Source organism: Pan troglodytes, chromosome 1 (assembly GCF_028858775.2).
Source record: "Pan troglodytes isolate AG18354 chromosome 1, NHGRI_mPanTro3-v2.0_pri, whole genome shotgun sequence".
NCBI classification, from domain to species: Eukaryota; Metazoa; Chordata; class Mammalia; order Primates; family Hominidae; genus Pan; species Pan troglodytes.
In genome coordinates, this window is record NC_072398.2 from 31,287,248 (window position 1) to 31,312,259 (window position 25,012).

General features: G+C 34.5%; 1 protein-coding gene across 18 annotated transcripts in view; it reads right to left on the reverse strand.

Moving 5' to 3' along the window:
• SPATA17 (spermatogenesis associated 17) overlaps window positions 1–25,012 on the reverse strand; it is a 226,667-nt gene that overhangs the window by 41,020 nt on the left and 160,635 nt on the right. For all 18 annotated transcript variants that reach the window (XR_010150312.1, XR_010150313.1, XR_010150310.1 and 15 more), the window contains one exon: window positions 24,167–24,299. Coding sequence is in view for 10 of the 18 variants with exons in the window: in XM_016938874.4 (XP_016794363.3) it covers window positions 24,167–24,299 (133 nt within the window). In the remaining 8 variants the exon portion in view is untranslated. The remainder of the gene's footprint in view (window positions 1–24,166; window positions 24,300–25,012) is intronic.

Below are 25,012 nucleotides of genomic sequence, written 5' to 3' on the forward strand. Positions count from 1 at the left end.
TTGTGGTAAAATAGATGTCTTGTTAAAGCCACCCATCTGTAGTATATTGTTACAGCAGCCTGAGCAGACTCATATAGTAACAAAAATACATATAAATAATGAAAGTTACTATATAACAAAAGCCAGCTAGAAAATAAATAAGAGCTTTCCCACAATCACAATAAAATATAAATTACTTAGGAATAAATCTAACAACAAATGTGTAGAATCTACATGAAGAAGACTACAATTTTTATTGAGAAACATAGTGTGTTCTTGGAAAACAAAACTCAATTCATTAAAATCAAGGAAATGTTAGTTCAATTATTAATTTCATACCTATGTGATTGGTAAAACTTTTAGGTTAATAATAAATGTTAGAAAGAATGTAGACTATATCCCTGCTGTAGACTAAATATGTACTTTGGAAAATGGATATGAAACAAATTTAAAGATGTAAATATCCTAAAATCCAATAATACTTTTCTTTCATACGTACACCAGGAGATATGTAACATAACATATATGTATATGTTATACAATTACATATAACCAACATAATATTCATATTAGCGTGATTTATCAGAGTAAAAGGCTGATTACCAAACCAGATTAATCTTCAGTAAAATTGATAAATTGTGGCAAATTCATGTGTAGAATATTTTACACTAGTGAAAAAGAATGAAATGCAGCTACACACAATGAGTGTTCTGTATAAAAAGTTTTTATAAAAACAAAACAAAAAAATGACATGGCATGATTTACACATTCACATAAATACATTTACATGTATATTACTTGTTCTGTATATTTTAGGAACTTTTAATATATTTCTATTTATATGAATACAAAAAAGAACAGTTTTATTCTTCTGAAGTCTTTTGGCATTCTTATTGATTCCACCTTTTCTGTTCTTAATTAGAGACAGCCACTATCCTGAATTTTTTAAATGATTTATTTGCTTTTCTCTATACTTTTACTGCATATGTTTTTATTCCTAAATAATAGTCTGTTTTGTATATTTTAGGAATTTTTGATGTATTTTTATTGAATTTATATGAATGCAAATATTCATATGTATATAAATGTATTTATATTTGAATTTTATGTATATGTATGTGTATTTTATACATATGCATATGAAAGAAAAGTATTATTGTATTGTAGGATATTTACATCTTTAAATTTGTTTCATATCTGTTTTCCAAAGTACAAATTTAGTCTACAGCAGGGATATAGTCTACATTCTTTCTAACATATATTATTAACCTAAAGGTTTTACCAATCACATAGGTATGAAATTAATGACTGAACTAACATTTCCTTAATTTTAATGAATTAAGCTTTGTTTTCCAAGAACACATTATAAAATACATATACATATGAATTTATACATATTTGTATAAACTACATGAATATATGAATACAAATACATTAAAAGTTCCTAAAATATACAAAACAAACTATTATTTAGGAATAAAAACATATACAATAAAAGTATAGAGAAAACCAAAGAAATCATTTAAAAAATTGAGGATAGTGGCTATCTCTAATTAAGAACAGAAAAGATGGAATCAATAAAAATGCCAAAATACTTCGGAAGAATAGAACTGTTCTTTTTCTAAACTGATGGAGAATTTATTGTACAATTATTTTTTAAGTAATATTCTGGTATTCTATACCTACTTGACTCATAATGAAGATAATTTTAAATATATATAGTATACAAAACTGTGAACATAATATATAAAAGAACAGTGTTAATCAACATAAAATAATAGAAATTCAACAAAATATCCCAAAGTAAATAAAATGGTAACTAAGTGAAATGAATAATAAAATAATGGAATTGCTAATTATGGGGAAATGACAGAACAAATGATATCAAGAAAACTTAGTAGCTATTTGGAAAATAGCACTAGTAAGTCCTTACCTATCAATAATTACCTTGACTGTAAATGGATTAAATTCTCCAGTTAAAAGACCACAGAATGGCTGAATGGATTTTAAAAAACAGACCCAACTATATGCTGCCTACAACTATATGCTGCTTACAAGAGACTTACTTTACCTGTAAGGAAACAAACTGAAAGTGAAGGCATGGAAAAAGTTATTCCGTGAAAATGGAAACCCAAAGAAAGCAGGAGTATTGATACTTGTATCAGATAAAATAGTAAAACAGTAAAAAGAGACAAAGAAGTTCATCATGTAATGATAAAGGGGTTAATTCAGCAAAATGATATGACCATCAAAAAATATATGCACCCAACAACAGAGCACTTAAATATATAAAGCAAATATTAAAAGATCTAAAGGGAGAGATACACTGCAATACAATAACAACAGGAGACTTCAGCACCCCATTTTCAGCAATGAACACATCATCTAGGCAGAAAATCTACTAAGAAATATTAGATTTAAACTGTACTATAGACCAAATGCATACATGACCTTGAGAAGAAATGAGGAGATTCCTTGGAAGAAAGAATTGACAAGGAAGTACAAGTCCAGTGAGGGTAGTGATTAGCATTTTTCCCATGGCATTTCCTTGTCCACAGAGTCCTGAGTCTGGGTATAACCTGCCACATGCTAAAAAAATAGATGCTTAGAACTAGAGCAGAGTAAAAAATTAAACTAGAGAGCCCTATATAAAACTGGAACTCCTAAAAAACAACATTCTCAGTCAGTGAACTAGAAAAAGAAAAAGACTTTTGTAGGGAGAATTTGAGCATATCTACCTATTCCGTTCTTAGTTCTGGACTGAGTAAAGGGCAGGAAAGAAGTCTTTCCTGAGAGTTCCTAACCACGAACTTGTACTCTTGTAGGTTTGGACCCTGATTCATATAACCAGGTAAAAATATCAGATCAAAATTTAGTTTTCTATGTTCCTAGGTGGGGAGTGTCACAAGGCACTTAGCAGAACCAAACAAAAAATGTCTCTGAAAAAATGCACTTTAAAGCTGGTTTTAAAAAATTCCCACATATAAAGTTCCAATGAACAAAAACTCACAAACATTTTAAGACAAAAAATGATAAAAACAAAAATTGAAACATAACAAAAAGAAGGGAACAGGTTAAAATCAATTATGCATGAGAGTTGATGGAAAAACTTTAAAATTAGATAAATAAATATTTGGAATTATTGATAGTGAATATATAATGTCATATATTTAAAGAAAAAGGGAATTAAAAGTATGAAAACTAAACAAGCAACTATCAGTTGAGCAGGCTGACTTGAAAAAGAATGAGGTAGAACTTTCATGTATATATATAAAAAATAGAAAACAGAAACCCATACATTAAAAAACACAGTACAAACAACTGAATTTTAAAAAGGAAAATAGTTCTAATAAAAGTATATAAAAATCAGCAAAAAGAGACAAAGAAATGAAAAATATAAAATATATATTTATTTTATATCTATATATAGATATACATCATGTCATTATATATCATATATAGAAGATATGGCTAATTCCAGCAAATATTAGAGAAGAGCACTATTTGAAGATATAGTGGCTAAGATTTTTCCAGTTTGGTGAAAGACACCACAAATTAAGCAACCCCAGGAATCCTAGGCAGGATAAATAAAAACAAAATCTATACCTAAAGGAAGAGTTCATATAGTAATTAGAAAAATAGTAAGAAAAAGACAAACTCATGAACAGAAATATGAGCAAAAGATATAAAACATGTCTTTTAGAAAAGAGCAAGTGGTCAATAAATGTCTAAAAAGATTTTTAGAATAAATTGTTATCAAAACAATGTAAGTTTTAAAGAGAGAATTTTACCTATTATAAAATTAATGATAATAAAAAATATTCAGTGTTGATGAGAATGTAGAGAAATAAAAATTCACACAAATGGTTGAAAATGCAAATTAGTTTAATCTTTCTGCAAGACATTTGGGAAGATGGATCAAAAGTCTTAAAAACGTACATACTCATTAACCCAGGGTTTCTCACAGGTGGCATAATTGACATTTTAGGTAGACAATTCTTTGCTGCAGGGGGCTACCCTATGCATTGTAGAAAGTTTAGCAATCCCTCATCTCTCTCTACCCTTTAGATTGCTGTAGCCTCCTTCATTAAGTTGTGACAATCAAAAATACATTGCCAAAATCACAAAATCACCCCTTGTAGAGAGCCACTCATTTAACCTGTTATTCCCATTTCTAGGAACTCATTTCTAAGGACATACATTTTGGGGTAAAGTTTGCGCCCCTTGCATGAGTGCTCCCCTTAGCATTACTTCTGAATCTGAAATTTTGGGAAATTAATTTAAAAGACAAATTAATATAAAATCAGAGGATACCAGTTAAATAATGATATCCACATAACAGCATAATTAATGCTAAACATCTTCTATCTTAAAAAATAAAAGATACATTACCCCATATCTCCCTACAGCTATTGCTCTCTCTTCTCCCACTCACAGCCAAACTTATTCAAATTTTTATCTACACTTGGTATCTCCTTTAAAATTTACCTAATCGAACCAACTCTAGTCTCCCATATTGTCATTGAATCAACTCCTGCTAAGTAACCAGTGACCTTCATTTTGCTAAATCTATGGGGCTTTTTCACTGTTCATTTTATTTGACTTCACAGCATCATTTGACATGGCTCATCACTCCTTTATTCTTATTGCATTATCTTTCCTTGACTTTTTTGATAAGCATATTCTCTTAGCCTTCCTCACATTTATCTGCCTCCTTTACAGGCTCATCCCACTTCGGATGGCCATTAGATATTGGCATTCCTCAAAACTTCTCCTAGCGCTCCTCTTTTCTTATTCTGTGTTCCCACTCTAGGAAATTTCATCCAGGCTATTGTTTGGACATAATCTCTTTATCTCCACAAAATTTCATGTTGAAATTTGATCCCAGTGTGGCGATGTTGAGAGATGGAGCCTACTGGGAGGTGTTTGGATCATGGGGACAGATCCCTCATGAATAGCTTGGTGCCACTGCATTCTAGCAGTAGTGAATGAATTCTTGCTCTCATGAGATGGGATTGGTTCTGGGGGATTGGATTAATTGGGATGCCCCTCAGGTTTGGTCCCTCTTTGCACATGCCTGCTTTGCCCTTAACCTTCTCTGCCATGTTTTAATGCAGCAAAAATCCCTCACGAGAAGCTGAGCAGATGCCAGCAGCATGCTTCTTGTGCAGCCTACAGAACTATGAGCTAAATAAGCGTCTTTAAAAACTACCCGGCTTCAGGTATTCCTGTAGATAGCAACAAAAAAAATAGACTAAGACAATCTACTTTCATGGTTTCAATTATTATTTATGAACCAAATATATTCAATTTCGTGATTCTAGTAAAGGCTGTTGTTCCAAGCAATGCACCTCTATATTCAGTTATATTCTATTCTATATTTTATTTGACATATCTAATTGGATGACTTAAAGTCATTTCAAACTCAACATGTTCAAGATTGAACTCAAGGATTCTTCTCTGTAACTGACTCCCAATTCTGGCCCTTTTCTTCTTTTCCCAGTCTCAATGAGTAATACCATTCTAAATCTAGTAGCCTTTTGCAGAAAGTTAAAAGTAATCAGAAAACATCATACTCAATCCATTTTCAAGTTTTAACATTATCTGTATTCTTAATACTTCTAAAGTTAATTCATATCTCTCCAAATCCACTGCCATTATTGTAGAACAAACTACATTAAATATAATTTGGACTACTGCTCACAAACTTGTCTCTTCTCCATTCATTCTGGCCTCTCTAAAATTCAGTATCCACATTGTATCCAGAGAAAACTTCTTAGAAAGATAAACCTCACTTTTTCAATCCTTGCTTAAAACCTTTTAACTCTCCTAGCCTAAAGACTAATTGTTTAGGATAGTCTAGCGGGTACCTGCATATTCTATATCCGGCCAGATCTCCAGTCTTATCATCTAACATCTTTTTCCTTATTCTCTCAACTTCAGCCCTGATAACCTTTTGAAATTGGAAAGTTCATGTTCCTTGAGAATTGAAAGTCCATGTTGTCTGCAATCACAGGTGTTTAGCACTTACTGATCCTTAGGGTTCTTTACTATCCAGTCTTATAGATATATGACCTTTTTCTCTGGGGTATTTAAAACAGTGATTAATTTACATTCTAAATTGTCTAGCATACTTCCTGCCCCATAGAAGGTGTTCAGTATTTGTTGAATGACTAAAGACAACTGTTGCTAAATATGACCTTCAAGGAGTTTTAGCTGGCCTTAAGAAAATGGAAGCTGCCTAAATCCAAATCTCTCTATACATCATAATATTATCAAGGAACACAAAAAAACTATACATGACACATACCTTCAGCCTTACTAGGAAATAAAGAATACAAATCTCAAGTTACTTATAATTAAAGAAAGAAGCATCAAATTCTAAGAGTTAATACAGTAGCTTTCCTCATTTTTGCAAATCTTTGGGTGTAAAATGCAAGGGGAGAGAAAGCTTACTAAAGGTTATAGGAGGAGGTGAGGGGCACAGAGAACACTGATAAAATAACCTCCAGGAAGATAAATTTCAAAACTAAGTGTTAAAAGGCTAAACACAGGCCTGTGACTGTTCATGGCATCAACTATAGAGAACAGCATTGAATCTGAAGCTATTGCTTCTAGGGAAGAGGGAGATAGAGAGAGAAAGATGCACCTTTGAGTCAGAAATGAAAGAAGGAAGTAAAAGTGGAAAAAAAAGGATCCTGCAGGAATAAAACCACAAGACATCAACTCCCTCTTCTTCCCTACAACATTATTTTATTAAAGAAACCAAATTTACCATACTAACAGAAAAGTATGTACTTGACCTAGGAACTCTGTCCATAAAATAAAGAAAATAAGCAAAATAGAACCTCATTAAAAATTCACTGTGAGAAAAAAAAAATCAAAGTGAGAATTCAAATGTTTCAGCAAATGAAAATTCCAGAAAACAATAAGAAAACATTTCAAATTGAATTAAATATTCTCAAACAAAAATTAAGAAATAGTTTATATAAAAGCTCACAAACTAAGAACAGAAATGTACCCAAAACCAGAAAGACATGCAGGAAACTTATTTAAACCCAGGAAAGAAATTGAAAAAGACAAAACCATATTGGATATGAAAAGTAAATTCTATATGGCCCAAAGGAAATAGATTTGAATACAAATTTAAAAGAAAGCCAAAAAAAAAAAAAAAAAGGAAAATGAAATAAGTAATATGGGTGAGAGAGAAAAGGGTTAAAGTGGAAGATAGGCAAAGAAAGATTCAACATTAAATATAATTAGAGTCTTTAAGATAATAAACAAAAGAGTAAAAAAGAATATTTAAAACTATAATCTAATAAATATTTCCAGAAATATGGGAAAGCTTTAAATCCACATATTGAAAGGAACCACTATGTACCTGAAAAATTTTAAACTAAAATGATAAACTGTAAGCCATCAAACTAACACATATATGATGATGTTCCCATAAGATTATACTTTACAGTATGGTTTTTAACTGTATTTTTACTGTAATTTTTCTATATTTAGATACATTTATATACACAAATACTTATCATTGTATTACAACTGTCTACAATATTCAGTACAGTAACATGCTGTACAGGTTTTTGGCTTAGGAGCAGTAGGCTATACCATATACCGTAGGTCTGTAGTAGGCTATACCATTTAGGTTTGCGTAAGTACACTTTATGATATTCACACAACTAAATTATCTAATGACACATTTCTCTGAACATATCCCCATTAAAGTGATGATCGACTGTATAAATGTTTAAAGACAAAGAAAATTAGTCAGAGCATTCCCGTAAATTGTGATGTCCAAGGATGGTAACTGAATACAACAGGCTATGAAAGAATATATCAAGTGCAAACTTACTTTCTGTATGTGTCTGGGTGGTAGATTATATGTACAAAAGTGAGACTGAAATAGTACTCTAAGAATAATAAAATACTGGCAATGAATAATAGGTGGTTTTATTTTCTCTATTTGCTTATCTCTTTTCTAAATTTTCTAAAATTAAAGTGAATTCTTGCAATCTAATCATACAAAATATAATTTTCAGAAAAGCATGATAAATTCAATTTAATTGAGATTCCCTTTACTGAATGAGAATAATGACTGGGGACTGTACCAGAAATGCTAAAACTAAGAGGACAATCAGCATGCAGAGATACATGGGAAGCTGAAGTTCAGTAATACAAAATGCTTCATAAAGTTACAGGGAAATTATTGGCCATGCCTGTAGACTATGCATGTGTGGTCCTAGTCATTAACCTATAGACGTACAGCAAGATGTGGCCAACAGCAGATCAGAAAATTGTACCTAGAAGAAAAATATTAGACTTACGTACTATAGCCCATTTAAAGGTAGCTTTTGAAACCACGTAAGGTAAATTATGCTGCAATTTCAGGGCAACATGTTGAGGGTAAAATTGATTTGGTATGTTTCCACTCAGTTGAGGATCTTACTTTGGATAGACACACACACCATCATCACCATCTGTATTAGTTCATTCTCACACTGCTATAAAGAACTGCCTGAGACTAGGTAAATTATAAAGGAAAGAGGTTTAATTGACTCAGATCCACAGGGCTGGGGAGGCCTCAGGAAACTTAGAATCATGGCAGAAGGGGAAGCAAACATGTCCTTCTTCACATGATGGCAGGAAGGAGAAGGAAAGCCGAATGAAGGGGAAAACCTCTTATAAAACTGTCAGATCTTATGAGAACTTGCTTGCTATTATGAGAATAGCATGGGTGAAACTGACCCCTTGATTCAATTACCTCCAGTAGGTCCCTCCCACCACAGTTGAGGATTATGGGAACTACAATTCAAGATGCGATTTGGGCGGGGACATAGCCAAACCATATCACCACCTGGAAGATTTGTTCACAAGAAAACTGGGAGAAATGAGAGGATACACTTATTAAATATCCTCCAGTTTGACATCTTTTAACGGTATTTAAACAGGCTTCAGATTTCACTAAAATATAACTTCTATAATATTTACTAAAAGGTACTCATTTTTTCTTCTAATTTTTTAAAGCCCCATTCCCTGTAAGACTAATTCATGAGCTGAACCCAAAGGAAGTAAAAACAGATAAGAATAGCTGAGTTATGAGAAAACTAGATACATAGAATAGATTTATTTGATCAATAGTATGTATAAAAACTAGATCAATTTTAGCATCATGCTGCGAGAATAACGCTTTATAAACTAGAGAGAGTTTATGCCAGGAATACAAGGATGGTTCAACATTACAGCTTATATTGATGTAGTACATTGTTTTAAAAGGTTAAAAAAGAAAAACATATTGATCTTTTTAGATACTAAGAAATTATTTAATAGACTTCAATAATTACCTCACTCAAAAAGATAGTAACTTCTTAATATTTCCATATCATATTTTAACTAGTTATACGTATATATGACACTATCAAGTAGTTACAATTGTGTGTATGTATATTATGTATCCAACAGCAAACTTTATATTCAGAAGTGAATGATGACCATTTTTATCTATTTTTCATTATGCTATGTGTTAGTTAATATGACCAGAAAGTTTTTAAATGAAGTAAAAAGATTATAAAGTAAAAGATAGAAGGTTGAATATATAAATATGTGCAGATGATATAATTATCTACCTAGTAAACCTAAGTGCTAGAATTAGTAGAAAAATTCATAAAGCAACCATTAAAACATAGCACATTAAGGTAATAGTCTTTAAAAATTAATAAATAATAAGTTAAAAGAAAATCCTAATCAGACTAAAAATATAAAATGATTAAAAATATGCTTAGCCAATAACTGGAAACTGGAAAAGTTACAAAACTCTTCTTAAGGTCAATTAAAAAACTTTTAATAAATTGAGAGACAAAGCATGTTCTTGAATGCTAAGACTCAATATATTAAAAGTCAATTCCCCCTATATTAATCTATAAATTTTTTCAGTAGCAAATAAAATTTCAGTTGATTTAAGACTAAAGATGTGTGTACATCTTTTGTAAAAACCACTGAGAATAACCAGTGTTAATGACAATGAAGGGATATGTACATATGGAATAAGGTACTTTTTTGTTCATTCTGCTTCAGAGTAGTTCGATAATACATAATGAAAGTATTAATACTATGCAATCACTCTATATCAGTCAGGGTTCTCCAAGGAAAGAGAACCAATGAGATAGATGTCGGGGGAAGGGTGAATTTATTTTAAAGAATTGGCTTACGCAATTTTGGAAACTGGCAGGTGTTAAATCTGTAGAGCAGTCCACTCCAGTAAACCGAAAACACAAACAGGAATTGATGTTGCAGTCTTGAGGAAGAATATCTGCTCTGGGAACCCTCTGTTTTGTTCTTAAAACCACTAACTTATTGAATGAGACCCACCCACATTATGGAGGATAATCTGCTTTACATAAAGTTAACTGATTATGGATCTTAAGCACATCAGCAAAACACCTTCACAACATCACCTAGACAGTGTTCCATTAAATAATGGTATTATAGCCTAGTCAAACTGACATAACATAAAACTACCCATCACATTCTTTGACTCAGAAGTTTTACTTTCAGGAAATCATTAGGGCAAAGATATATGTATATGCATAAAATTGTTCATCTCAGTGGCAGTACCCAAAACACGCTGCTGCTAAATGGTTTGATAGGGGCCTACCTAGAAGTACACATAAATATCCATTCGAATTCTCCATGCCAAACCTCCAGATATAGCCAGAAGGACACTTGACTAAGTATTGTTAGCTAACTTTTGTGTTCATGTTATGTTTCAAGTATTTCCTGATTCTTAAGACCAAAGTTGGCCTCTTTCTAAGGCATAATGTATATTTCCTATTCATATTTCCAGTCATTTGGGGTCCCCTTATTCTAGTAAAACCTCCTCTTGTCTGAGTCAAATCAAGACCAGAAAGTCATAGAAAGATACTAAAGCAATAATCTTATACTTGGGAGTGAAGGCAATAGGTTTGGAGGCCATAATTTACACTATTTGGCTCAGTTTCCTACAACAGCAAGAAAAACGTAAATTGAGGCCTTCAAATTTAAAAACATAAGGTTATGAGTTTAATTGTAGAAAAATGCAGAGATAACATATTCCATGATCTTTGTCAGATGAAGAATTTAACTCTCATTCTAGATGAGTAATAATGCAGAGAAGACTAGCATATGTTGAATTTTTAGAGACTTACAAACTTCTTATTTTATTTTTTTAAGAGATGAGGTATTTCTTTGTCACCCAGGCTGGAGTGCAATGGTGACATCATAGCTCACTGCAGCCTCCAACTCATGGGCTCACACAATCCTCCCACATCAGCCTCTCAAGTAGCTGGAACTACAGACATGTGCCACCATGTCCAGATAATTTTTAATTTTTTTGTGGAGACAGGGTCTCTCTATGTTGCCCAGGCTGGTCTCAAACTCCTAGGCTCAAGATATCCTCCTGCCTCAGCCTCCCAAAGTGCTGGGATTACAGGAGTGAGCCATTGCACCTGGTCTGAGACTTAGAAACTTCAGGAGAAACTTTTCATAAAGTTCAGGGATCACATTGGGACTAAAAACTTCCAGAAAGAAAATTTCATAGGCAAACTATTAAACCTCTCACTGTCAGAAAAAGATTTTGTCCTCCACCACAGTGTACAGCTGCACATCTAGGGCAAACATCTTACCTGGGGTAATGTGAATCTTACAGACCTCCGACGGAAATGTTAACCATAGTCTCTTCAGAGCTGTACAGCTATTAATAATCTAATGGAGAGATCTCTCAGTTTCAAGCTTTATTGCAGTTACAAAATATAAAGATTTTAAAAATGGCTTACCACGCTTCTTTGTAAAAATTTGTTCCATTATGTTTGTTCATCACTTAAATGAAATATTTTAGAATCAAATGCAAATTGTGCCCTTAGGTTAATGATTATAACTAATATGCTCAGATCTAATCTTTTGAGAATCTTAGACACATCATTGCACATATTATTTTCATTCACAAGTTAAAATTCAAATCAGGAACCCTGTTGTATCATTTTTAAAAGCATAATTGGAAATCACTAAACAATGTATCAAATTAATCAGAAACAAACCAGATTAAAAAGCAAAGGTAGCATAAATGTATATATCTTAATATAATACATTTAAAGTATTCTATAAGCTAAATATTATTTTACTAAGTAATACAATACAGTATTTGGTTCTGCCCAATTTTCTGAAATGCATAGTAGACTAGAGTATACGTATACATATATAAATATATGCATATACAAATGCATCTATAGATTTATAATAAAAATTCATGTAAATTTATACTTTTCCTGAAGCCTACTGTCCTTAGAAAGACTAGACAAGGGTAATCAGAGGAAGAAAACTGAAAAAATTCAGTCTCTAATATATTGTTAAAGAGGGAGAGAGAGAAAAAGCACTTAAACTGAGTATTTGGTTATTGAAGGCCATCCTCATAAGCAAAATATTTTCCCTCAATTACACCTAATTATTTGTTTACATTTACTAATGAAATGAAACAACACAAAACAAACAACTGTAAGGGGCTGTTTTTCAGCAAGTGCATAATCATCAATCAGCATGTATGGAAAGATTCTTAAAATTATATGAAACTGGTCTGTTTAAATAGAAAGGCATATTTTATCCCAATCAATGCATAAAAGTAAAATTATCCATAACTGAGGCATGTTTCTCTGCTGTACAGTTCAGCTGTAATGATCCCCACACACTGCACTTGCACATCAATTATGATAATCATAATCACGGTCGTTAAGCTGAATGTTCATTATTATCAGGATGCTGGTGACAGCAGATTCAATCACCGGGTGCAATGGGCAAGCAGTCACAGTCCCACCCAAGTTTCTGCAGACAACGATGTGCCACATTAAATCTATGATGTGTTCTACATCCCACTCTATTCCAAAAGCCGTAGACAGCAAAGGTCAACTTTATGTTCTGTGCAATATGCTTAGGTTCTCTAAATTAATTCTTTAGAGTACTGGATATTTTTATGCTTTGTAGCTTATAAAATCCTGTTTAGGACCAAAATGCATGTGAAAATAACAAAAAAGGACTTCTCTACTGTTGTAATTCACCTGTAATAAGACGTATGAGGAAAAGCTCTATCAACATGAACCATCTTGAAAGAGTCTCTTTCTGAATTTTTCAAACAAGGGAAAACATCAAATGGTTCCATTAAAATCAGTTGTCTAAAATGCCTATGGAAACTCATTCCAATTCAGATAAACGCTTTAGAATATCATTTCTGCTTCAGTAAATATGAACATATGTGAATGTTTTGACAACCAAAAGGATGTTTTTAGTACACTGAATTTTTTATTGTCCAACTCTTTTAGATCTACCCAAATAGATTAAATTAATAATGACTGACGGGTAGATTCTCCTTATTTAATTTCACATCTAGTTTAAATATGGAGATCAGTACAATAAAGAATTTATGAATACAAAGAATTTACCTGATCTTAAAAGGTTCGACCATTTAAGACACAGACTTAGAATCTAACAACTTAACTTGCGCAGTTTGCAAATAGATTTAAAAAATGAGTAAATTATATGGTATGCACATTATCCTATTATTGATTTTCACACTTTCAAAAATTATATATATGCTACTTTTCATTATTGATTTTCATACCTTTGAGAAAAATAGTATTATTTGCTCTAAATTTGCTGACTTTGATTTCTTTGTATAGTGCTCTTCAGTTCAATAGCATTAAAAATAAAACAAAAATTTAAATAATATTTGATACATTAAATTGATTTAATATGAATGTGACGAGAGGAAGAGTATTTACTTACCTTTGATTTTCTGCCAACTGACACCTTTTAACACAATTGGTTAATAAATCATTTGAAAAGTATGACTTCTATGTTTAAAAATAATATAAGTGAATGAAAGATTTCTACATAGACAATCTTAAAATATAATGGGAAGAGTAAAGGACAGAAGCCAAATATACTTGCTTGAGCCTTCTTGGCTAAAGTCAATCTACTGCATTCAACTCCATCTTGCCATAGAAGAACCATAAGATCATGTCAGCCCTTTCTTTCTTCAACATTTTGAACGTGACGTCTCTAGTCTCCCTAAGATTTTCTCTAATCCACCAATAATTAATAAATTGAAGCCTAAAATTTCCAATATCAAGAAACAAAGTTTTATAAAAGTATAGAAAAAAGTATTTTAGCAACCTATTGAATGCAAGTCCCATCCAAGTTGCTTAATATCAAATCAAATTGTAAAGTATTTCTAATAATTCTAAGATTTTATGTTTAGCCAATAAAATGACTAACTATGTATTGTACAGATTATGCTAGCCACCACACAGAGACATAGTTTTTTTTTTTTTTTTTCGAGGTGGAGTCTCACTCTGTTGCCCAGGCTGGAGTGCAATGGCACAATTTCTGTTCACTCCAACCTCCGCCGCCCAAGTTCAAGTGATTCTCCTGCCTCAGCCTCCTGAGCAGCTGGGATTACAGGTGTGCACCACCATGCCCAGCTAATTTTTGTAAGTTTGTTTATTTAATGTTGTTGTTTATTTTAAGAGATAAGAAGATGGGGAGAAATAAGGAAGGCAGGGAGGAAAGGAGGAAGAAAAAAAGAAAGGAAGGTAAGGAAGGAGGGAGAAATGTAAAGTTGTTTTGAATAATTTTCTACATGGTTTTGTATGGAGTAGGAGGGACTGATGATTTATTATGATTTAAAGAATACCTACAATCTCTGGGTGTGGTGGCTCACGCCTGTAATCCCAGCACTTTGGGAAGCCTTGGCTTGAGTTCGAGCCAGGAGTTTGAGACCAGCCTGGCCAGCATGGTTAAACCCCATCTCTACAAAAAATACAAAAATTAGTTGAGTGTGGTGGTGCATGCCTGTAATCCCAGCTATTTGGGAGGCTGAGGTATGAGAATCACTTGAGCTTGGGAGGCAGAGGTTGCAGTGAGCTGAGATTGCACCACTGCACTCCAGCCTCAGCAACAGAGCAAGACTCTGTCTCAAAAAATAAATAAATAAATAAATAAATAATCCTACAATTTTTCTTTTAATTTTTTAGGGTGATATGGTTTGGCTCTGTGTACCCACCAAAATCTCATCTAAAATTTTAATCCCCATGTGTCAAGGGAGGGATCTGGCAGGAGGTGATTGGATTATAGGGGTGGTTTCCCCTATGCTGTTCTTGTGACAGTGAGTGAGTTCTCATGAGATCTGATTGTTTTAAAAAAGTGTTTGGCAGTTCCCCCTTGCACTCTTCTCTCTCACCTACTGCCATGTAAGACATGCCTGCTTCCCCTTCCCCTTCTACCATCTGCCATGATTGTAAGTTTCCTGAGGCTTCCCCGGCCATGCAGAACTTTGAGTCAATTAAACCTCTTTCTTTTAAAAATAACCGAGTCTCAGATTCTCAGGTACTTTCTTTCTTTCTTTTTTTTTTGAGACAGAGTCTCACTCTGTCACCCAGGCTGAAGTGCAGTGGCATGGTCTTGGCTCATGCCTCTGCCTCCTGGGTTCAAGTGATTCTTCTGCCTCAGCCCCCCAAGTAGCTGAGATTACAGGTGTGTGCCACCTCATCCACTTAATTTTTGTATTTTTAGTAGAGATGGGGTTTCACTATGTTGGCCAGGCTGGTCTCGAACTCCTGACTCCGTGATCCGCCTGCCTTGGCCAGGTAGTTTCTTTATAGCAGTGTGAAAACAGACTAATACGTGAGACCAACAAGAATAATAATGTGTGATTATTTTTCTTAAGTATGTATGCCTTCTAAAAGTATATGGAGGCATATAATTATTCCTCCAAAATAAAAAATATACTACTTTTCTTTTTACTGTGTATCCAAAAGTTTCTATATTTCCATAAAGTTGCTTACTTTATGGTTAAATAAATGCATATTCTCGAAAAATACCTCAGAATATATGAAGTGAATCTGTTGTATAAAACCAAAAGGAAGTACTACATTATTTTAGGAAACACATTTTGCACAAGAAGATGTCTTACTCTGAAGCAGCTTAATGTCACAAGTCATTTATATTTTAAAGAAATGAACACCTCCTTGAATTAAATAGAACAGTGAGATGGTATAGAAGCAACAAATGTTTATGTCAAATAGAAAATGAGATACAGATCACATTACACATGTTTAAAATATGAAATTAGACATATAGTTAAAAAGCATATTTAGCTTACATTCTGAATGGTTGCATATCAGTTAAAAGCATGTGCTTAGAACAGGTTGATTGCTGAATTCTGTGAAATGACATTGCTATGGCTTGAGTTTGTTCTCACCAAAACTCATGTTGAAATTTGATCCCCAGTGTGGCGGTTTTGGGAGGTGGGACCTAGTGGGAGGAGTTTGGGTCATGGCAACAGATACCTCGTAAATTGCTTGGTGCCATTCTAGTAGTTGTGAGTGAGTTCTCTGATTAGATTAGATTCTTATGAGGATGGATTCATTCCCTCAAGGGTTGGTTATTATAAATCCAATGCGCCTCTTGGGTTTTGCCTCCTCATGTGCCTGCTTCCCCTTTGACCTTCTCCGCCATGTTATGACACAGCACAAAAGCCCTCACCAGAAGCCACGAAGATGCCACTGCCAGCCTTATTGTACTTCTCAGACTCCATAACCGTGAGCTAAATAAGCCTCTTGTCTTTATAAATTACTTAGTCTCAGGTATTCTGTTATAGCAACACAAAACAGACCAAGACAGATATTATCATCAACATTTAGGTTTGTCCATCAGTTCTAAGGGTGAACTAGGCTAAATGACTCACTGTATACATTCTTTATGCCTTGGAATTACTAGTGTTTTTGAAGGCCGTTTTTAATTAAGATGTCTTAGCTGCAAACAAAAAAAAATTGCTTTCTGAAGTATCCAATTTACTTTCCAGCATGTCTTACCCCTTGGCAATCCCATATTTATAATGTCCTTAAAAAAGAATGTTTCTTAGAGTTTAGTAAAGAAACACCTTATTTTTCTTTTCGGTCTAACGTTTCTTCCTTTTGAGTAAGGAAGATCCATCTGTAACTTGTGTCTTCCTTTTTATGTTGGAGGCCAGGAAGCTGAAATTCTTAAATCACCACCACCATGATGCTTTCCCTTTATGTTGCAGGCATATAAACTCTTCTCATCTTAGACCATTTCCCCTTATCCTTACTTCAATAATATGACCCTTATTGCATTTTACTTTTTTTTTTTTTGAGACAGAGTCTCGCTGTGTCACCAGACTGGAGTGCAGTGTTGCGATCTCAGCTCACTGCAACCTCTGCTTCCCGGGTTCAAGCGATTCTCCTGCCTCAGCCTCCCAAGTAGCTGGGGCTACAGGTGCACACCCCCACACCCAGCTGCTAGTTTTTGTATTTTTAGTAGAGACAGGGTTTCACCATGTTGGCCTGGATGGTCTCGATCTCTTGACCTTGGGATCTGCCCACCTCGGCCTCCCAAAGTGCTGGGATTACAGGCGTGGGCCACTGTGCCCGGCTGCATTTTACTTTTAGAAAGATGCCTTAAAACCCTTCAGGAAGGAGGCAGTATGCAAATGAATGAATCCTCACTGTTAGACTATTAATAGAATCATTAGGTCTGGTAGTATGTGGAACCCATACCCTTTCCACTGGCCCCAATTCCTTTCCAGAAAGTCACTACTTCATTTTGTATAAATTCTGAGGGGTGTGTGTGTGTGTGTGTGTGTGTGTGTGTATTTTTTAATTGTTAGTGAAGGAAACCAAAATATTCCTCTCTGAAATACTGGGGATCATTGAGCTAAAGAAGGTTAAAATGCAGGGGCACATTCTGCCCTTCTCTTTGCCTTTCCCACCTGAAGGCAGGCACTTGTACAACACTTGCTTATCTCAGAAACAGAGTCAGAAGATCCTGGAGGAGACTTTGTTCTTTCCATGAACGTATCTTCCCACATTTTCCTGCTTTTTGGAAGGCTGGAGATACTCTATTCTTTGTTTTGTCACTATATAGAACGTATGGCTCTTTATTAAAGTACTATTTATGCAAGGCTCCCGTGCCACTGCCTTGAGAGAGAAATACTTTTGAACTGAGGCCTCTTCCATGTGATAGGTACGGCATGTGTTAATACACTTTGACTGGATTTTTCTCTTGTTAATCTGACTTTTCAGGAAAGTATCTCAACTAAGAATCTATGAGGGAAAGAAAAGAAATTGTATTTTCTCCCTACAAGAAACAACAGGTTAAACGCATAGTAAGAACCTTCCCTTTTCATCTCTTATAGTCTAAGACATGTTTTCCCAATTCAGACATTTTTATTTAACAGGTAAAAAATATTTTGAAATCATAAAAAAAATTTTTTTCTTTCTTCCTTTATATATCATGTTTTTTGACTAATGTTCTTAATTCTGAAGCCCTTATTGAATTGTAATATGGGCAACAAATATACATATACATTATCCTGTTCATTCAGATATATTGAAAGTTTTACTCTAAGCCAAAAATTAAATTAAAAAGCTATAGATATAAAACATAATACGATGAACCATAACATTTAAATTTTGCAGAATATGTAGTGTAATGATGTTTACACTAAATGTTTTCAGAAAAGCAAACTCTCTTAGGAATGTCCTTAGACAGTAATACGGGTTTCCTTTTATATGTGATTTTTTTTTCATTTCAGGGTGTACATATACAGGTTTGTTATATGAACATATTATGTAATACTGGGGTTTGGACTTTTATTGATCCCATCACCCAAATAGTGAACATAGCATTCAATAGGTAGTTTTTCAACCCTTGCCCCACTTCCTCCCTCCCTCCCTCCCCTCTTTTGGAGACCCCAGTATCTATTGTTTCCATCTTTATGTCCATGTGTACTCATCGTTTAGCTCCCACTTATAAGCCAGAACATGCAGTATTTGATTTTCTATGTCTGCATTAATTCACTTAGAATAATGGCCTCCAGCTGCATCCATGTTGCTGCAAAGGACATGACTTCATTTTTTTATGGCTGTATAGTATTCCATGGTACATATGGGTCACTCAATTTTTTTCCCTATCTATAAGTGCAGCACAAAGATAAGTATGTATATGTATGTTTGTATACAAGTATACATTATTATTAACTATAATCACCATGCTGTATGTGTGCTGCATATATAACTTGTATGTTACATGGTATAGGCTGAATTTTGTAGCCATCCCCACCACCACTCATGTGTTGAAGCCTAACTCTCAATGTGACTATATTGGAGACAGAGCTTTTAAGAAGGTGATTAAGATTAAATGATGTCATACAACAGTCTGTGAGTGCTGGGTTTTGAGCTAGAGTAGGAACATATTGCTAAGGAAATGCATAACATGGTAGAAACAATACCTTATATTTCCAGTGCCTAGAAAAAGCTCTTGACTAATAGATAAAGAGATGATGGGACTCAGGGACTTCATCAGCTCTATTGACAGAAGCCAGGAACAGAGATGAGATTATACCAGCTAAGACGCCAAGAGTTTGAAGTAAATAGTGCAGAGAAAGCAGAAAAGAATTAAGGCCGATTGTGGGACTTCTTGGATTCTACAAGGACTGGACCACTATTCAAGGAAAGGGAAGAATGACCCCTAAGGGGATTCAGAGATCACTGGGGCTGCTACTCCTGCAAGAGGCCCAGGGAGCAGGACCGTTTCCTTCTAGGTTTCAAAGAGTGGGGCTGCCTCTCCAGATTCTGTGGGGCAGGATGACCCTCTTCAGTTCCTCTAGGGCACGGCCCACCCTTACAGGGAGCCATGTAGGCAGGACCCTTGCAGAGAGACTCTACCTCACCCACAGAGCCATCAGGGTGACCCTGCCATCCCAGAGGAACTGGAGAGCAAAACATTGAACCAAAAAGGATTATTTCCAAGTCTTAACATGAAATAGAATTTGCCTTGTTAGGTTTTAGACTTCACTGAGACATATCACCCATTCCTTTCTTCCAATTTTTCCCTTTTGGCATAGAAATATCACCCCTTTGCTTGTCCTACCATTGCATTTTGGAAGCACGTAACTTGTCTGGTTTCACAGGTTCACAGCTACACAGGAAGTTTGCCTCAGGATGAGGCAAGTTTCACCCATATCTGATCATATGGTATTTCTTGGTAGTTCTTGTTTGTTTTCCCACAGCTTTACTGAGGTATAATTGACAAATTAAATACACCTGCAGTAACTCAACAGATTACTTTGGTTGTATGGACATTTTAACAATATTAAATTCTTTCAGTCCATGAACACAGCATATCCTTGCCAATACATGTTATCTTTTGTCTTTTTGTTAATAGCCATTCTAACATGTGTGAGGTTATATGCCATTGTGGTTTCTATTTGCATTTCCCTGATGATTAATAATGCAGAGCATCTTCTCATATACTTGTTGGCCATTTGTAAAAATTGTATATATTTACAGTGTACAACATGATCTTCTGATATACATATACATTATGAAATGATTACCACAATCATGCTAATTAACATATCCATAAGATTTAGCACAGTTATTTCTATTTTGTGACAAGAACATTTAAGATCTATGCTGAGTCATTTTCAAGTATACAATACATTATTAATTTTAGTCACCATGCTGTATAATAGATCTCCAGAACTATTCATCCTAACTGAAACTTTGTACCTTTTGACAAACATCCCCTTCTCATTTCTCACCCCTACCTCCTGCCTCAAGTCCCTAGTAACCACCATTCTACTCTGTACTTCTGAGTTTGATTTTTTTCAGATTTCACGTATAAATGAGACCATGCAGTATTTGTATTTCTGTGCCTAACATTTCAGTTAGTGTAAGATCCTCCAGGGTCATCCATGTTATCACAAATGACAGAATGTCCTTCTTTTTAAAAGCTGAATAGTATTCCAATGTGTACATCTAGCACATTTTCTTTATCCATTTGTCCTTCAGTGAATAATTTGTTTGATTCCATATCTTGGCGATTTTGAAAATGCTGCAGTAAACATGGGGCTGCAGATATCTCTTCAATATATGGATTCCACTTCCTTTGAATCTATACCCAGAAATAGGATTGCTGGATTTTACAGTAGTTCTATTTTTAATTTTTTGAAGAACCTCCATTTTCCATAATGACTGTACTAATTTGTATTCCCACCAATAGTGTACAAGTGCTCCATTTTCTCCACATCCTTGCCAATACGTTATCTTTTGTCTTTTTGGTAATAGCCATTCTAACATGTGTGACGTTATAGCTCATTGTGGTTTCTGTTTGCATTTCCCTGATGATTAGTGATGTTGAGCATCTTCTCATATACTTGTTGGCCATTTGCATGTCTTCTATTCCAGTCTTTTGCCCATTTTTAAAAGAGGATATTTGTTTTCTTGCTATTGAGTTGTATGAGTTCCTTATATATTTCAGATATTAACTCCATCAAATGTATGGTTGGCAAATTTTTTTTCCTATTCCATAGTTTGTCTCTTTACACTGTTGATCATTTCCTTTGCTGTGCAAAGCTTTTTGGTTTGATGCAATTCTATTTGTCTATTTTTGCTTTTGTTGCCTATACTTTTGGGGTCATATCCAAAAAATAATTGCTTAGACCAATGTCAAGAAGTTTTTTCCTATATTTCCTTCTAGTAGTTTTACAGTTTCAAGTCTTAATCTAGTTTTAGTTGATATTTGCATATGGTGTGAGATAAGGATCCACTTTCATTCTTCTGCAGTGGATATACAGTTTTCTCATCACCATTTGTTGAAGAGACCATCCTGTCCCCATTGTGTGTATTTGGGACCTTTGTCAAAGATCAATTGAGCATTAATGTGTGCATTTATTTCTGGGTTCTGTATCCTATTCCATTGTTTGATGTGTCTATTTTTTATGCTAGGACCATGTTGTATTGATTACTATGACTTTGTAATATAATTTGAAATCAGATAGTGTGATGCTTCCATCTTTAGTCTTTTTGCTCAAGATTGCTTTGGCTGTTCAGGGTCTTTTGTGGTTCAGGAATTTTAGGATTGTTTTTTCTTTTCTTCTTCTTCTTTTTTTTTTTTTCCTCTTTTGAGACAGAGTCTTACTGTTTTACCCAGGCTGGAGTGCAGTGGCACGATCTCAGCTCACTGCAACCTCTGCCTCCAAGGTTTGAGTGATCCTCCTGCCTCAGCCTCCCAAGTAGCTGGGACTACAGGCAGGCACCACCACACCCGGCTACCTTTTGTATTTTTAGTAAAGGCAGGGTTTCACCAAGTTGGCCATGCTGGTCTCGAACTCCTGATCTCAAGTGATCTGCCCACCTTGGCCTCCCAAAGTGCTGGGATTACAGGCATGAGCCACCCTGCCTGGCCAAGGATTATTTTTTCTATTTCTGTGAAAAATGACATTGGGATTTTGATAGGGATTGTATTGACTCAGTTGATCACATTGTTTATATGGACATTTTAACAATATTAAATTTTTCCAGTCCATGAACACAGAATACCTTTCCATTTATTTGTGTCTTCTTTAATTTATATCATCAGTGTTTTATAGTTTTCAATGTACAGATCTTTTACTTCCTTAGTTAAATTCATTCCTATGTGGGATTATTATCTTGATTTCTTTTTGGAACAGTTCGTTGTTAGTATATGGAAATGCTACTAATATTTGTATGTTAATTTTGTATGCTGAAACCTTATTGCATTTGTTTATTAGTTCTAACAGTCTTTTGGTGGAGTCTTTAGGGTTTTTAATATTTAAGATCATGTCATTTGCAAACAGACAATTTTGTCTTCCTTTCCAGTGTGGATGCCTTTTCTTTCTTTCTCTTGCCTAACTGCTCTGGCTAGGACTTCCAGTACTACACTGAATAGCAGTTGTAAGACTGGGCATCCTTGAGGCTGGGTGCGGTGGCTCATGCCTATAATCCCAGAACTTTGGGAGGCTGAGGCGGGCAGATCATGAGGTCAGGAGAAGGAGATCATCGTGGCTAACAGGGTGAAACCCTGTCTCTACTGAAAATACAAAAAATTAGCCAGGCGTGGTGGCATGCGCCTGTAGTCCCAGCTGCTTGGGAGGTTGAGGCAGGAGAATCACTTGAATCTGAGGGGCGGAGGTTGCAGTGAGCCAAGGTTGCACCATTGCACTCCAGCCTGACCAACAGAGCGAGACTTCATCTCAAAAACAGAAAAAAAAAGAGTGGGCATCCTTGTCATGTTCCTATGATTTAGATATGACTTTAGACTTTAGAGTGGGTACTAAATGTATTAAGATTCTTGTGGCTTTTGAGATGGAAAGAATGTATTTGCATTCAAGAGTGCATGAGTTTGGGGGCCAGGAATGGAAGGCTATGAACTGAATTGTGTTTCCCTAGAATTCATATATTGAATATCTAATCTGTAATGTGACTGTATTAGAGACGGAACCTGTAAGGAGGTGATTGAGGTTAAATAAGGTCATGAAGGTAGAGTCCTGGTCCCTTGGGATTAGTGCCCTTACAGGGAGAGATACAAGACAGCCTGCTCTCTCTCTGCCCAGAGAAAAGAGGTCATATGAGCAAACAGGGAGATGGTAGCTGTCTACAAGCCAGGAAGAAAGGCCTCACCAGAAACTATGTTGGCAGTAATCTCAGACTTCCAGCCTCCAGAATTGTAAGAAAATAAATGTCTGTGCTTGAAGCCACATAGTCTATAGTACTTTGTTGTCGCAGTCTGAGTATAGACTAATATATCACGTAAGTGCCACATATACGTGCTGTACCTGTTATGAAAGTGCATATGACACTCAGGAGTTGCACATATACATATATGCAGGTTAAATGTATGTTATACATTTATACATCATGTTTTATATAATGCTTCTTCTCTCCCCTCCTCTTTATTTAGCTATCTATAAACATACATACATAGATTGAGAGAGAGCAAACAAGCCCTGATCTCCATGCCTGAGAGTTAGCTTAACTCCATTCTGTGACCTCATACTCAAGCCCTGACCACCTGGTCATATGCCAATGCCAATGATCCATGCCTTTGATCCTAGGGCAGCTAAGTTATAGCTAAGTCATAAAACTTAAGAATACAATACTGAAAAAAAAAATCTTACATAGGTCAGCAGCATCATCTTTACCTAAAACAGCTATAAAAAATGTTGTTACCATAAAGGTCTTAATTGTAATAAGAATATTTATATTTGCTCTAATTAATGTATATTTCTAGCTTTTAAAAAGGAATAACTTTTTAAAATGTTTTGTTAACTCACCTTGTTACAGATCCATTTCTTAGGATTTTCACTTCGGAATTGTTCTTTGTAAGAAACAGGACCATACTTGCTTGATAAATGCATTGATGGGATGTACTTTTCATTTTTATGGTATGAAGAAAATGGCAAAAACCTGAAAGAAATATTTAAGAGCTATTCTTAACTTGATTTCTAGAGACATTTGATTTTTAAAATAAGGCTTTGTAGAAGTACTATAGTACAGTGAAAATGATACAAGATTTAGAATCAGAATACCTAGATTCTATTTCAACCTCTGCCACTGATTATCTGTGTTAATTACTTCTATTAATCTTTATTTTCTATTCTGCAAATGGAGATACTAAAATGTTCTTCACAGAATTTTTGTGAGTCTCAAGTATTTTATAGAGATAATGTTAAATAATACATTTATGAATTACTTATGCCAAAAACTCAAAATTCATCATATAAATGAAAATATTCTTAATTTTAAAATAGTATCCCTAAATCAAAAGGACAGCCAGTACAGTCAATTCTCATTGAAGTAGGCTTTCTTCAATTTTAAGTCACTTGAATAATGGTGGCATTACTGGTAGCGGTAGCAGTTATGAATAATGGGGTCTTCAAGCCAGCCAGACCTGTAATCACATCTTAGCTTTGCTTTGCTAGCTGTATTACCCTATGCAAGTTACCTGAATGAGCCTTGACTTCCGTATAGGGTTATTACAATGAATGAACAACTTAATTTATGTAAGGTATTTAACATGGAGGCTGAAAAAAATGTGTCCAATAAATAATGTTGGTGCTAAAAGCAGATGTAAAAATCGAAGGAACCTGTTGCAGCAACCATTATCATTACCATCATCA